Source organism: Eretmochelys imbricata, chromosome 8 (assembly GCF_965152235.1).
Source record: "Eretmochelys imbricata isolate rEreImb1 chromosome 8, rEreImb1.hap1, whole genome shotgun sequence".
Taxonomy (NCBI): Eukaryota; Metazoa; Chordata; order Testudines; family Cheloniidae; genus Eretmochelys; species Eretmochelys imbricata.
The window spans coordinates 5,056,444-5,070,937 of record NC_135579.1 but is presented as its reverse complement, the minus strand read 5'-3'; the positions used below and the strand labels follow the sequence as shown (position 1 = coordinate 5,070,937).

The 14,494-nt window shown below is 40.5% G+C and overlaps 1 protein-coding gene across 3 annotated transcripts; it reads left to right on the top strand.

Moving 5' to 3' along the window:
• Nucleotides 1–57: 57 nt before the first annotated feature.
• On the top strand, nucleotides 58–14,096 carry MFAP3 (microfibril associated protein 3). 3 transcript variants are annotated; one of them, XM_077825174.1, is made up of 4 exons: nucleotides 58–156; nucleotides 1,435–1,483; nucleotides 7,445–7,932; nucleotides 9,971–14,096. In XM_077825174.1, the coding sequence occupies exons 3-4, from the start codon at nucleotides 7,641–7,643 to the stop codon at nucleotides 10,714–10,716; spliced, it is 1,038 nt and encodes a 345-aa protein (XP_077681300.1). In that variant the 5' UTR covers nucleotides 58–156; nucleotides 1,435–1,483; nucleotides 7,445–7,640; the 3' UTR covers nucleotides 10,717–14,096. The 3 variants fall into 3 exon arrangements, with proteins under 3 accessions (XP_077681300.1, XP_077681299.1, XP_077681301.1); XM_077825173.1 differs by having other exon boundaries at nucleotides 1,435–1,512; XM_077825175.1 differs by lacking the exon at nucleotides 1,435–1,483.
• Nucleotides 14,097–14,494: the final 398 nt, after the last annotated feature.

Below are 14,494 nucleotides of genomic sequence, written 5' to 3'. Positions count from 1 at the left end.
AAGGGCACGTTGACCCGGAAGCCGCATCTCCCTGCCGCAGAGGCACTTCCGGGTTGGCAGTGGGGCGGAAAAGTCCGTTGGCTTCTCTGCACCGTCGGGGCGTGAGCGCTCCCGGGGCTCCGGCCAAACCCGCCTCCCACCAGCGTCAACCTATCAGTAAGTTGCCGTGCCGTGACGACGCAGCGTGTCACCGCGGTGACGTCACAGTGACGTCAGGGGGGCCCTCGGCGAAGCCTTGTTAAGTCCTAGGGGGAAGCTACGGTGCCCCGGCCTGACGTCATGCCCGCATGGCGTCACTGCCCTGACGTGTGCTCTGCAGTGAGGCTGCCGTAGAGGGGGAGCGCATCGTGTTCCCCTCGAGATCTGCTGGGGGCAGGCGGGGGTTAATTCAGGGAAGCCCCATGGCGGGTGTCCCGCAGGGGGTCGGCCTAGATGATCCCAACCCGTCCCCTCTCCCCAGGGCTCTGCCGTGACATCACGGCGCGTCAGCCTGGCGAGGCCTCGTGGCGTCACAGCGAGCCATCGCTCCCCCGGCCGCCGCGCCCTGTGCCGGCACGGCTCTCTTGGCACTTCGGGGGGCCCTGGCCGTGACCTTTTGGTTTCAGGATTTGTCTGGATTTTGCTTTCTTTTTTATTGTGTTCTAAAATGTCACTTGAGCCAGTGAAGCGCTTTTAAAACGTAGGCAGAGAAAGGTGCAGCTGCTGTCAGATTTGTTTTAAATTGCAATGTTTTAAAAAAAATACATGGAATGTATCTTTATTTCGCACTCAGCCGCTATGGTTGTTATCAGTGACATGGGCACCAGGACAGCATACGGTCTCTAGAGCCGTCTGCCCCTCTTTTAAAATGTGAAAGGGGAGAAAGAGAGTGGTTAAATCTTACGCCTCAATCCTGTCAACTGATCTGTGCAAACAGGCCCCAGTCATCCTGCAGAGCCCCATTGCCATCCGTACAGCTCCACCGTGGATGGAGGGGTCTGCCTGCACGAATCAGAACGCTCAATTGAAGCCTTAATCTTTGATTCGGGAAAGCAACCAAACACATGCTTAAAATTAAGCACGGATTTATGTGCTTCCCTGAATTGAGATGAATTTAAGAATGTATTGAAGGGCTTTTTCTGAATCAGGGCTTTAGGTGCTGAAGGTCTAATTCAAAGCACATTGAAATCAGTGGGCCTACTGATCAGTATTTTATGCTTGAAAATATGCATATTGATGTGAGAAGTCACACTGATTTCACTAGGACTACTCACATGAGTAGAATTAAGCAAATGCATAAATACATGCAGTGTGGGGCCTTCAAGAGACTCAATTTTCAGTTTACGTAAAGTCGATTTTGAAATCCCCTATAGATTCTAATGTATTATATCACATTTATCATGTGGAAAAAATGTCTATTGTCATATACTAATTTCAACTTTATTTTTTTGAAAGGTGTATTATAACAAACTACTTGACAGGCTACACAAAGACGATATATACAGTAAGAGAATATTTTCTAGTAATGAAAAAGTAAGTTTGTGGTTTAAGTGAAAACTAAATATTTGTTGTTGTAGATAGGAAAATTCAGAATTCAAGGCTACCGTCACTTGATGATGACCTGTTCTGTTCATTCCCTCTGGGGCACCTGGCATTGGCCACTGTTGGAAGACAGGATACTGGGCTAGATGGATCTTTGGTCTGACCCAGTATGACCATTCTTATGGCTCAGTAAAGGTTAAATATGTTGATCTTAAGTTCAGGTTCAGACATAAACCATTCCAATTACTACTGTGGATGCTTTCTCTTGCCTTGGTTTTAATACTTTCTTGAAGATTTTGTGATGTTTGCACTTTTCATGTTTTATCCTCTTTTTAACTCCATTATCAGCTTCAGAAGCTGTTTTGCATAAATGTGATGGTTGAGTAATATGGATTTAGCAAAACATTCTCTTCCAGCAGTTGACAATGAAAGATCTTCGTCTGCTTAATAATAATGGGTTTGCAAAAAGGAAAATGTGACAAACAATTTATAATAAATCAGACCTTCAAGAATTTAATGGTAAAATTCAATGACCCGTCACTCCTGATGTTTTATACATTATGCAGATTCATTGCACGTATAGGCATTAGCATATGCAATTACTGAAGATAATTAGCTCACTCTTCTGAGGGAAAATGTTGCTAGATATTTCCGGTGTTGAAATAATTGACTTAGGTTTCTAATGTCAGGTTAGAAATAGAGTTAAAAAAACTTGAACATCTAATAATTTAAATTTAATAATTCAAAATGAAGAAATTATCACAAGAAACCCATTGGAGATATTAGAATTATCTCCACTGATTCTCTAAAACATCATTAGACAGGAGATTACAGTGATTTGATATAATAAGATACTCTTTGTGTCTGATTCAATAAGGAAAATAAGGACTTGTTTTCACTGCAGAGTTAACCTGCGTGTTGCCCTTAACTCAAATCCCAACCACATAAAATCGTTAATCCAAGTATGCTGGTGCTTTCATCTTGAGTGGGTTTAGACTATAGCTCAAGTTAGCACAACTCATCAGCTGCTGACACAACCCCTCTGTGAAGCTCCAGTGTTATTTCGCAGTGTGACTGCTCTCACTCTAGCTTGGCTAATTTAAGAGGAGTTAACTCAGTCACTCAAGTTAACTCTGGAGTGAAGATATACCCTAAATCTGCTATCTGAATATATTGTACAGACTGCAGAAATGTATGTTAATGTTGCATTAAGATTAGCATTTTAGACTTTGATCCTTCAGGCACAGGGATGTCCACCTGCACATGCAGTTGTGGGATTGGGACCTGAAACACTCCGAACTGAGGAAATGTAGAACTTGATTGTCATGTAGTAACTGCAACATGCTCCATTTGCATCTATCAGAACCAAAATTGCCCTCAGATACACCTTCTGTAACTCTCATTGAAGTCAAGTGGAGCTATGTGTATATATCTGGTGGCAGGTTTGAGCCCATTGTGTATAAAAGTTACATTTAACAGCATAACTAACAATCACTGAACAGGTTTCAAAGTGGTAGCCGTGTTAGTCTGTGTCAGCAAAAACAACCAGGAGTCCTTGTGGCACCTTAGAGACTAACAAATTTATTTGGGCATAAGCTTTCGTGGGCTAGAACCCACTTCATCGGTGCAGTAAAACGTTATTCACTCGACAGCTTGTGCTGCGTATTTCCATTTTCATAGCCAAGCACTTAGTCAGTTTTGTAACTACACATAGAAATATCAGCTGAAAAACCACACATAGGGAGTTCAAATTGATATTTGTATTTATTATGTGATTCCATAGTCACATAAATAATATCCACTAAAAACTTAATGGGAATATTTTATACTATTCATGTTCCAATGCACACACTCTTTTGCTTGCTTGTTTTCTTTTTTCATTTCTTATCCTTTATTTTTCTTTCTGGGCTTCAGTCATACAAAAGTTTATGCAGCACGTGTTTAACTTCATGTACTGTGAGTAATTTTGTTAAAGTCAGTGGGATTGCTCACAGGGTCCCATCCTGCCCCTATTGAAGTCAATGTCAAAACTCTCACTGATATTAGTGATACAGAATCTGGCCTACAGTGTGTAAAGATAAACACAGGTAAGTCTGTGCAGGAGCAGGGCCCTAGTTACTATTTTTCAGGAAGGAGGATACACCACTTGTACTGTTCAGATATTTTTGAATGATACTTGCATAGAAAACAAATCTTAAAACCTTTTAAAATAGAAATGTTTTGTTCCTAACTGAAAAATGTGTCCGGATTTTCCTCATACTTTCCAAAAACATTCACCCCTGGAGCATTTTTATCTGAAACTGCTCTAGCTATAATTTTTATAAGCCACTCCTAAGATTACTGTAACTGAAAGAGAGGAAAGAAAAAATTAATTTCCTTTTTTTCAATGTGTTTACTTTGAGCATTTGACAGCACTTTGCTTATAGTCAATTTCACTGTTTCCCCTGTATTGTCAGTTTTTTTACCCTGTCAGAATGGTCTTTCACACAACAGTAAGAAAAAGAGGGAAATCTTTTTTTAAAAAATAGAAAAAATAAGATAGTAAGGCCACAAAGATTGGCAGTGGAAACGTGTAGTATCTGAAACTATGTTTAACACCTTTTTTTAAATGAACTAGGTTTCCACAACTTTTATTGAATCAGATCTCATATGACAAAACTAGGACTGATGCTGTAAAACCTTAATCGCATGAGTAATGCTTATTCGTGAGAGCATCCTACTCATCTGAGTAAGGGTCTGTAAGCTGCAACCCCTAAGTTGAAATAACATTTAAGTTATGACATGAAAGACAAAGGGTAGGTTAACACTTTGGCCTTCATTCATACTATTGTTCCGTCTTCACCCCACCAAAAAAAAAAAGAGTGAAAGATTGTGTGTCAATATAAACTTTGAATCTTCTTGCTCTTGTTGTTTCTTTTACATAGAACTGTTTATTTCACTTTATTTCCTGTGGGTTAGGGGGAAGTTTAAAGAAAAAGCAGAACCTCTGTGTTATAAAATAGTGTCTCTCATATTTATACAAGATATGAGAACAGACGTCATGTCACTTGATTAAGTCTGTGTGGAAAATATCCTTCTGAAACTTTGCATTTGTCTTGTACGTATTCAACTTTTTAATTTTTTTTAAATTGTACCAGTAGGGGTTAGTTCATATTTTGGAATAGTTACTTGCCAAAATATTTTTTTAAATCAAAGTAGTTTTGCAATTATATAAGCACAAAACAAATCTTAAACGCATCAACTTCTAACGTTTTTGATTTATATATTTTTAGTTATGTATCCTCAGACATTTAAAAGCATTAATTTACTACTAAACTAAGATGTTTACATGCCAAGTTCAGCCTGAATGTGTTTTCTCAGCTGACATATGGACCCGAGAGAAACAAGATTTTTAACTGTAGTGCTGACAATACTATTTATTTATTTCATTATAAAAGTGAGAGGGTAGTAAAGTTACTTGGTGCTTCAGAGACATAAATAAAAAGGACATGTGCCTTATCCCACACAGCTTACCAGCAAAATAACACCAGATAAACTCAGGACCATGGTAAGGGAAATGCCGTTTGTGGAGTTATTGATTAGAAGTAAAGAGGAAAAAGAATAGCTGAACAAGGAGGATTCGAAGGAACAGAGAGGGCGCCTGGCAGATGGGGGCAGATAGATGTGCCATGGGTAAGGTGGTTAGAGAAAGCACAAAGGTGAGAGGAGAAAAAGGAGAGCAAGGCAAGATGGTTGGGGAAAGCATCAGGAGCAAGAAAGAGAGTAGGGGGAAATGAAAAGGGAGATGAAATAGGGATCCAAGGTATTAAATAGCTTCATAGATCCAGTATGTGCAACAGTGTGCCTTTGGGGCTGAGTAAAGTCCCCGGAATATCCCCCTGGACAGCCTGCTCTAGCTCCAGCAGAACTGGATCAGCACCAGTTTCTTTGCATAAGTGCTTTCCCAGAGATGCCACTGGTGGAATGCAGCTAACTAGGAAGCTCTATTCCTTGTCAGCTTGCCTGTGGGAAATGGGTTCTGCTCAGTAGCGTGGCACTAATCGAGTTCCTTCCACAGCTGCCGGCCTCATCCTAAAGGAAGAAATAAGAAATGAGACATGCAGAAAAAAGAATGGGGAGGAGAGAGAGGCTCGGTGCCATTCAGTGGATTTACACAGAAACAACAGTTGGGGCCTACTCTAATTCCACCTCAGGTTTAGACATGCCAGTCAGCTGAACCTTGAAGGAGAGTCAAACAACAATACTGTTTTTTCTAATTAGCTGATTTTTGACTACAGCAACCAATAATGGGACAAAGTTATCTTGTCAAATTAGAAATCTGGATTGTCCTTGGGCAAATAACCTTTAATAAAAAATTCTTAACTGGCATAGTATGTGGTAAATGAATTTCCTAATTCCTGGATGTGATTAATTAATCTATAAAGGAGTTAAAGAGCAAAAAATAGGTGCATTCATTTGTAGAGTAATCCTTTGTGCCATGATCCTATTCCTCTGTGGTATGTTAAAGTACTATAAGCAGTGTCAACTAGTAATGTCAAAATGATGAAAAAAACGTATCAAGTGCCTGCTGCCTTATTTATAAAAAGCATATAGATGAATTACTTAATCCTTTGTACTGTCCTAGTTATGAAATAGAACCCTGCTGGTATGTGTTATTGGTAGAAGAACAACAGACTATAAAGATTGAAGTCAGATATTCAACAGGGTGAAGTAAGATATTCATTAAGATACCAAGGTATTTTAGTTTGGGTTTTTCCCATCATAAATTGGTTTTCATTGCCATGGGACAGTCTAGAAGGAATGATGAGTCTAAAGAACATTTACTAGATCAGAAATATTCTCTGGTCAGGTTTCATGAAAATTATATACAAATGTAAACCTTTCTCATGCCAACTCATTCTTGGAGTTCAGTGTATTTACTGAAATGTTTTGTTTCTTGGTTGTCGGTGGAAAAAACTGATATATACCAGAAGCATTGATAGTGGTCTTTTATTCTAATGCCATCCATTATCTTGTGCACACCTTCATTTTAAAAATTGTGGGTCCTGTCCTTAGTCAAAATACCCCCTGACAGCACTAGGAGATGCAGAGCAGAATTTGGCACTTGTAGCTTTTAGAGCACTTTGAAGATGAAAAACATACTGTAAGTGCTAAATAATAGTAGCCATTAGTGCAATATTTTCAGCATCAAATTATGGTAAAAATGTGGAGTCTGATAATGTGGCAGCAAGAAAAGTTGTCATGAAGAAGAACAGTTCGATGTTAAGGGCCAGATTTCAGAAGTGACTTTCCATTTTATACCCACAAATCATTGCAGATACAGTTTTCCAGGAACAAAAAATTTTGGGTGCATTTATAGCACTTAGGCATCTAACTACTGATTGTACCTGCAAATCAGGTAATTATTTGTCTCAGGGCTATAAAATGCACCCACAGTTATCTGTAGGTACAGAACAAGAGGCTGAGTAGATACCCTTTGGAAAATCAGGACTTGAAATCACTTTTTTTTAAAAATTACATTTTCATCCTTCATTTTCCCCGTGTTGTGAAAACTGTTTTTCTTTGCCATACACACAGTCCACATTTTGATCCCAATGGGAGCTACGCATTTCCAATCTGTTAATCACTTTGGCCCTTTTGTTACATTCTTTTTGCCCCTAATGCCTAGCCTCCCTGAGATGTCTTATTTTGGAGGGGAGGACAAGTGTACATCTGAAGTGACTGGAGGACTGATCATGCTAATATCTTCTTACCCTCATCCCTTTGGCATGCTCTGAGCTCATCTCTGATGCCAAACCCCTCAGCTGACAGTTTAAATTATTTTAGTCTGAAATCTGTTTACTGGAAATGAGATTTGAAAACCACGTAAGCTTGGTATTATTAACAAACCTAATTCTCTTTTTTTTTTTTTTTTTTTTCACAGTTGGATTTCCCGTTTTCACTACTAATATCGGTGGTCTTGAAAGTGCACTAGGATTCAGATATTTCCAAGAAACTCTCTGTCAATGAACAACTCAAGACCCTCCTCACTGATCTCAGTTTAATGCAGACAGCTTGATATTACGCATCCTGCTCCTTACTCCAAGTTAAATGAAAAAAACAATTTTCTCTAATCTTCCATGAATCTCAGTTGTTGCCTATTAGTTTTGATTGTTAGTGCGGGTCTGCCTGCTGCTTTTGCCCTGGAAAATGTAGCTTCTAACAGGACAATTACACCTGGGTCAAGATCCATTTCTCTGACTGCTTCACTTCATCCAGTCTTCCGAGTCGTGGCAAATTCTCCAGCACATCATGATATCATAGCAAAGGAGGGGACCAGTGCTTTAATTGAATGTAAACTGAACATCAGCCAGTATGAATTTATCCTTTGGTACAATTCAAAAGGACAGCTGCTCAATGAAAGAGATGAAGGTAAGTTCTGCTACTATCTTAGATGGTATCTGAACACTTCACCATCTTTAACATATTTATCTTCACAACCCTCATGAGAGGTTTATCCTCCTTTTACACATGGGGAACTGAGGCACAGAGAGACTAAGTGTTTTGCCCAAGGTCACGTAGGAAACCTGTGGTGGAGCAGGGAACTGAACCCAAGTCCCAGGCTAGTGCCCTATCCACTGGCCCACCCTTTTTGCTCTGATGCTTAATCTTGTAGAGCTGAACTGTTTTGCTTCAAAGGTACATAATTAAAGATCCAGAGAATCAGCTTCATAACTGATTTTTTATTTTGTCCTGCTCTTTACATCTTAGGAGCATACATTAAAAAATAATTTTCCTCAAATTGTGACCTTTTCTAGCTGGCAAACTATTCTCATGCTTTCTCGGCCTTTTTAAAGGCGAGAGATTATTTGATTAAATTTACTTCCTGGTTTATGCGCCAGCAACTCTATGGAAATCAACAGGATGTTTAACTGCTCAGGGAATGGTTTTGCTAGTTAACCATTACTACAGAGGGAGATGCACTCTCTTAGCCCATTAAGTGCTTAATTTTAAAAAAGAAAAAAGTAATACTGTTTATAGAATCTGGGGAACAGTCTTCATTAGATAACAAGTTTTAAGTTAGGTCAAATTGTGAACCTGAGCTACCTGACAGTATCCTCTAAATGCTATGCATATTAATTTGGGGTATTATCCAGCTTATGTGCAGCTAAAATAATCTTTAGATGCCATCTGGAAATTTAATTGAAAGCAGCGTAAATGAAGAGAATGAGTTATGAAAACAATGTGTCCTCCCCAATTTAGTAAATATGTAGGAAATTGCCTGTGAAGCCAGCATTATTATTATTAATTTATTTTTTACCAAGAGTTTTGTCAGTCAGTAGCAGAAGCACAGTTGTGTAGTGGTTAAAGCAAAAGACTGGGTCTCCAGGGATGGGTTTTAACACCAGCTGAGCTACTTAGGGTATGTCTACACTGCACACTAAACACAGGCTCTGACTCGGATTTGAGCCCAAGCCCCTCTCCTGTCCACACTCAGTTCACTCTGACTCTGGTCAGCAGCACTCAGGGTCCAGGTGCTAGGACCTTGTTGGGTGTGGGGGGAGTCAGAATCAAAGTACAAGCCCCACTGGGACTTGTATCCAAGGCCTATCATTTTGCAGTGTGTATGCAGGTCAAGTCACAGACCCAAGTCAGAAGGTCTGCGCAGTGCAATATGGAGGTGTTGGTACGGCTGTGAGAGACAGGCCAGCAATTGTTAACCCAGGTGTTCAATGCAGTGTGGATGCTCAAGCATGGGCTTGGAAACACCGAGTCCACAAGCCCAGGTCCCACAGACCTGGGCTTAGTGTGCAGTGTATAAATGTACCCTTACTGACTATGTGACGTTTTCCATGGCTCACTTAACTTTTGCCTCAGTCAACCCACATGGAAAACTGGACGTTATAATTATATAGAGCAGTAAATAAACACAGCACCGTACAGTGGGCAAAATGTGCTAAACAAATACTGGAATCCGTGCCCCAAAGAGCTGTCGGTCTAAAGGCACAGCCGCTCTGTACGGAACAATACAAAATGGAACAAAGAGTGGGATGCGAGCAAAATCTTACGGTAGAAAAGTACACCAGAGCCTCGCTAGAACGCGCGTCTATATAGTGCAAATTCGCATATAATACAATCGCGGCCATGGATCCCAAACTTAATTACTTTAATTGCAATTCATTTTAACACGGTCCGCACTATAACGCAGTCCCGCGCATGGATCCCAAATCCCGCATTCTATCAAGGGTCCGGTGTACTTATAGCACCTGAGTTGTAAATTCAGGCTAAACAAGCTACAGAACAAAATCTCCACCACATCAGGTATGATCATTGAGGAATCTTTGTATTATGTTACAGATGCAGTACTTTGTGCCAAGGCTTGTATCTCAATAAAGGAGTAAGCACAATTTGTTACGTTTTCTTAATTCTCTTTGTCTCATTACTACACTTGTTTCTTTTGGATCGTTAGGTGGAGGATGGTTGATCACTGACCGAATCCTTAACATTACCAGTGTAACTTTTGGTGACCGCGGGCGGTACACCTGTGCAGCCACTAATCGTAATGGCACCTCCTACTACACAGTCACCCTGAGGGTTATCTTCACATCCGGGGACATGAGCATCTACTACATGATTGTGTGTCTGGTTGCCTTCACAATCATCCTCATTTTAAACATCACCCGTCTGTGTATGATGAGCAGCCACCTCCGCAAGACAGAGAAGGCCATCAATGAATTCTTCAGGACAGAAGGGGCTGAGAAGCTTCAGAAAGCCTTTGAGATCGCCAAGCGCATTCCTATCATCACATCTGCCAAAACGTTAGAGCTGGCCAAAGTCACCCAGTTTAAGACCATGGAATTTGCTCGATACATTGAAGAGCTTGCTAGAAGCATCCCCCTCCCACCTTTGATCCTGAACTGTAGGGCATTCATGGAGGAGATCTTCGAAGCAGTGCGAGTTGATGATCCTGATGAAGTTGGTGAGGACACCAAACAGACCCAAGCCCTTGCTACCCAAGATACGATCTACCCCATCAACCCAGAGCTCAAGCGCAGTAATTCACCAGCAGGGGACTCGGATGATGGCTCCATGAATGAGCAGGGTCAAGAAATAGCAGTTCAGGTATCGGTCCACCTTCAGTCAGAAATACAAAGCATTGACACTGTTTCCCATGACAGCTGCCATACTGTACCTTCCGAAGAAGAGGTCTGCTGAATCCAGCGAGGTGGGATTATTAAAGCTGCATCTGATTTCTGTAGGGTGTCGAGAAAAAAGGAACTCTAGTCAAATGTGCACAAGAAATAATGAATCTTTTTCCAGAATATGAGGTGCCAAAACTTTACCTAAATCTGTGCGTTTCCTCATCTATGTTTCTCAGTGCCGATCTATAGATTTAAGCCTGCTTAGATGAGGCCATTTGGAATACTCCTTCGCAACAATTTTGTAAAGCAAACTTACTCCACTGGAAGCATTTCACAAACGGGATAATTCACACTCAGTTTCTTGGTCACCTCAGTTACTGTATCAGAGGTGGCTAAATTGAGCTAAACACGTGCCATAGGATCCTTTCCTTTGTGAACTGTTTCTTCATATACACAAAGAAATCTGAATTCTTTCAGATTCAAGTCTGCCTGCATTATTGTCCTGACGATTTGAGAGGTGTGCTCTTTTTGAGTTGCCTCTTGATGTGTGCAGCCCATCAAAACTATGGGCTTCGGCAAATCTGCTTTGTGTATTTTGCTTTTGTGTTGCCATCAAAACATACTGTACTTAGAATAAGGAATAGTGCCAGACTGTGCATCTGGATTAAATTAATTGTCATAGTTTCAAAGCAATTTATGGAATAACCAGGGCTCTAAGGTTTTAATGATTCTGCAGAAACTTACCAAAACGCCATTGTAGCGTATGGAAAATTAAATCTTGATTTTGACATAATCAGCACCATGGTTAAATGACCAGTATTGGTAGATGCCGTACCCTGTTTCTGTTTTACATGGCAGGACAGGAAGGCAGCTCTGCTGGTATTATCTGTCCATGAACCTTACTGACTTTACTCACTGCAGAAAATCCAAAGGATTGTGGTGTATTTGACATTGCCGTGGGCAAGGGATGACGAGTTGGTTGTCCTAAAAAAAAAAAAAAAAAAATCTAGAGATCAAATGTCTCAGGCAGTTGTTCCTAAACAACATTAACAAGAAAAGTGGGGGGAACTTAGGGCCAGATTCTTAGCTGTGGATAGTTATGGCTAGTTATGGCTCCCTGGTTCTGCTATCTGCCAGTCGCAAGTCACTGGAGTGCAGTACCCGTCTGGCCATGCCCTCTTCCATTTCTAGCAAGCCCCATGGTAAGAGCTGCAAGGAGATGTAGCACAGGAGCTGACCACACATTGCCCTGTGCTAGTCAGGGACTCTCCTGTGCCAGGAGATTCCTCAGAGGAGGAGATCCAATCCTAGGGACTGGAATGTAGAAGAGACTCTGACCCCTAGTTTCGCTTTTTGGTGCTGATCTTTTCCTTTTTTTTTATTTTGTATTTCTTATTTTTTATGTAACATTTACAAGTGTATCACTTTAATCACACTTTATTTCCAGTTGCGATTTAAATGTATGTAAGGCTTGTAAGCACTCCACAAATTATTTTCTTACAACTGCTGGGAGCATATTGCCATATAATTTTAACAACTTAGCAACAGGAGCACCGTTTAGCTTCCCACATCTCTTTCTTTGCTTCCTATTTTTGAAAGGTGACTTGAACTAGTGGTTTCCGGAGGGAACATTCAAGATTTTTCAGAGGTTTTCAGGTTACGTTTACAGGGGTGGCGGTGGATGACAAACAGATATAGGAGTGCCATTCTACAAAGCAGAGGAATCTGCAGTAATACAGCCTTGTAATAAATGGCATGAGTAAATCATATTTACATGTCAGTATTAGAGACCGAGAGGGTGAAGCATTTTTAAGTTCTTTCCCGAGACGCTTCTGAAGTCAAACACAAGCAACGCAGGTCTAGCAGAGCTTGTCTTCACTGAGAGGCCTGTGTTTATCAGGAACATAGGAATTGCTGACTGGATCAGCCCAGTGATCCATCTATTCCAGTCTCCTGTTTCTGACAGGTGGCTGTGCTTCAGAGGAATAGATCTGGAATAACCTGTCCTTCGTGATAGATTCTTCTTCACGCTCATATAGCTAGAGGTTGTGTATGCTCCTCTTCATCTTAAGGGTTTATATTCCTCTCTTGGCTCTTTGTTTATTCTTAAATAGTCATGGTTATAACTCTGGATATTTTTGTTAGTCAGATAAATGGCCAGTCCTTTTTTGCATCCTGCTAAACCGCTGGCCTCAGTGATTCCTGGCGGCAGTGATTCTGCAGGCTAACGGTGCATTCTGGTGAAAAGAATTTCCTTTGGTCGAGTTTGAATGTCATAGCTCAAATATGTTACGGCCAGAAGGGGTAATCGTGTAGTCTGACCTTGTACGTCCCCCAGGCCATAGGATTTCCACTTTGCCATGCCTGTCTTTCAGAGAAGCTGGCCATGCCCCTCTGTCAAACTGTCACACTACATATGGTGGCGGCATCCTTGATGGTTTTGTCCCCATGTTATAAATGCAATTTGGAGATGGAACCGTAAAATCAAGGCTTCTTTTAAATACTTCCAAACCAGAAGACACGCAATAATGATTGACAGATGTCTCATCAAAAATGGCAGCTTGCATGCAACAAAATGACGCTGGAGCTATGTGCGATCAGTGTAAGAGAACAGCTCCCGATTTAACTGAATCTGTTCTGTAATTTGTATAGTTTAGGTAGATAACACTGCGTTCTTAATAAACCAGGTCTGTATTTGCCTATCTAGCTGTTTCATCTGGTGTCTGAGTAGCAGAGAGAAAGGACTTGTTCCATTAGGCCAGAAAATACAGAAATGATGTGCTGGATAGTTTGTTTATTTTTAAATTCCAAAATCAAGTGGTGAGTTTGCCATAGTAATAAGTCATTTCATTTCTGGGAGAGAGGCTGTTTTGTAGGATTTTCAGTACATAAGTAGTATTTATGAAGTGTAGGGCCCAATCTTGTTTCCACTGAACTTCATCAGAGCAGGGTTGGAACCTTAATATGACATCAACGAGTGTATTGAACAGATTCCTATGACACTGGGAACCAGGATGATGTAGAACCCGTAATTTCCAAATAATGAACCCTAACATAGTGGTTTCCAAACAGGTTGACCTATTGCTCCCATGTTAGTGATATCTGTTACTGCTTGAATTTTTTGATACATCTAACTAAAATTTATTTTGGAAAGATTACTCAAACATCGTCGGGGGGGGGGGTGTTAAACTCCTTGTAAAAAAATGCATGTTTTTTCTTGGCTTCAGTTAATGTCTCTGACAATCACAAGGCTGTTTTATCTTCTCTTCTGAACCTCAATTTGTTTTTTGTACTGTAAACTCTACTCGTTAGCCAAGATTGTATTTACAAGTAACTTTGTCTTGGTTATTTGTATTCTGTAGAGTGTAATGTGACTGTGTTATATAACAACATTATGAGTCATACTTTCATAAAATTAATTGGTAGATTGTCAGAATAAATTTAGCAAAAAAACCTGTGAGTTTTATCATCTCTTTAAATTCTCTTGCATCAGAAAGGGGGAAAGAGGGGCTCTCCATAAAGAGTTAATAAACAGCTGTCTTTAGCTAATGCCAGCAAAGCTGTTAGGCAAACTGGTAAAGGTTGCCTGTGTATCTGATTATCTGCAAGACAATTTGTGCCATAACATCTTTGATTTGTCATTTTATAATGTCCTAGAGTCCCCATGGCCATCTGTAACGATTCTTACCAGCTGCGTCAACAGATGGCTGTAGAACAGCAGCCCTGACATGATTTCAACAGGGTCTTTGGTTTCTTTATTGCTTCTTATCGCAAGCTAAAACAGCTGTTACCAATTGCAGTCCTTGCCTCCTCAAACCTATATGTGCTGACCCACACCTGTAGAGACAATT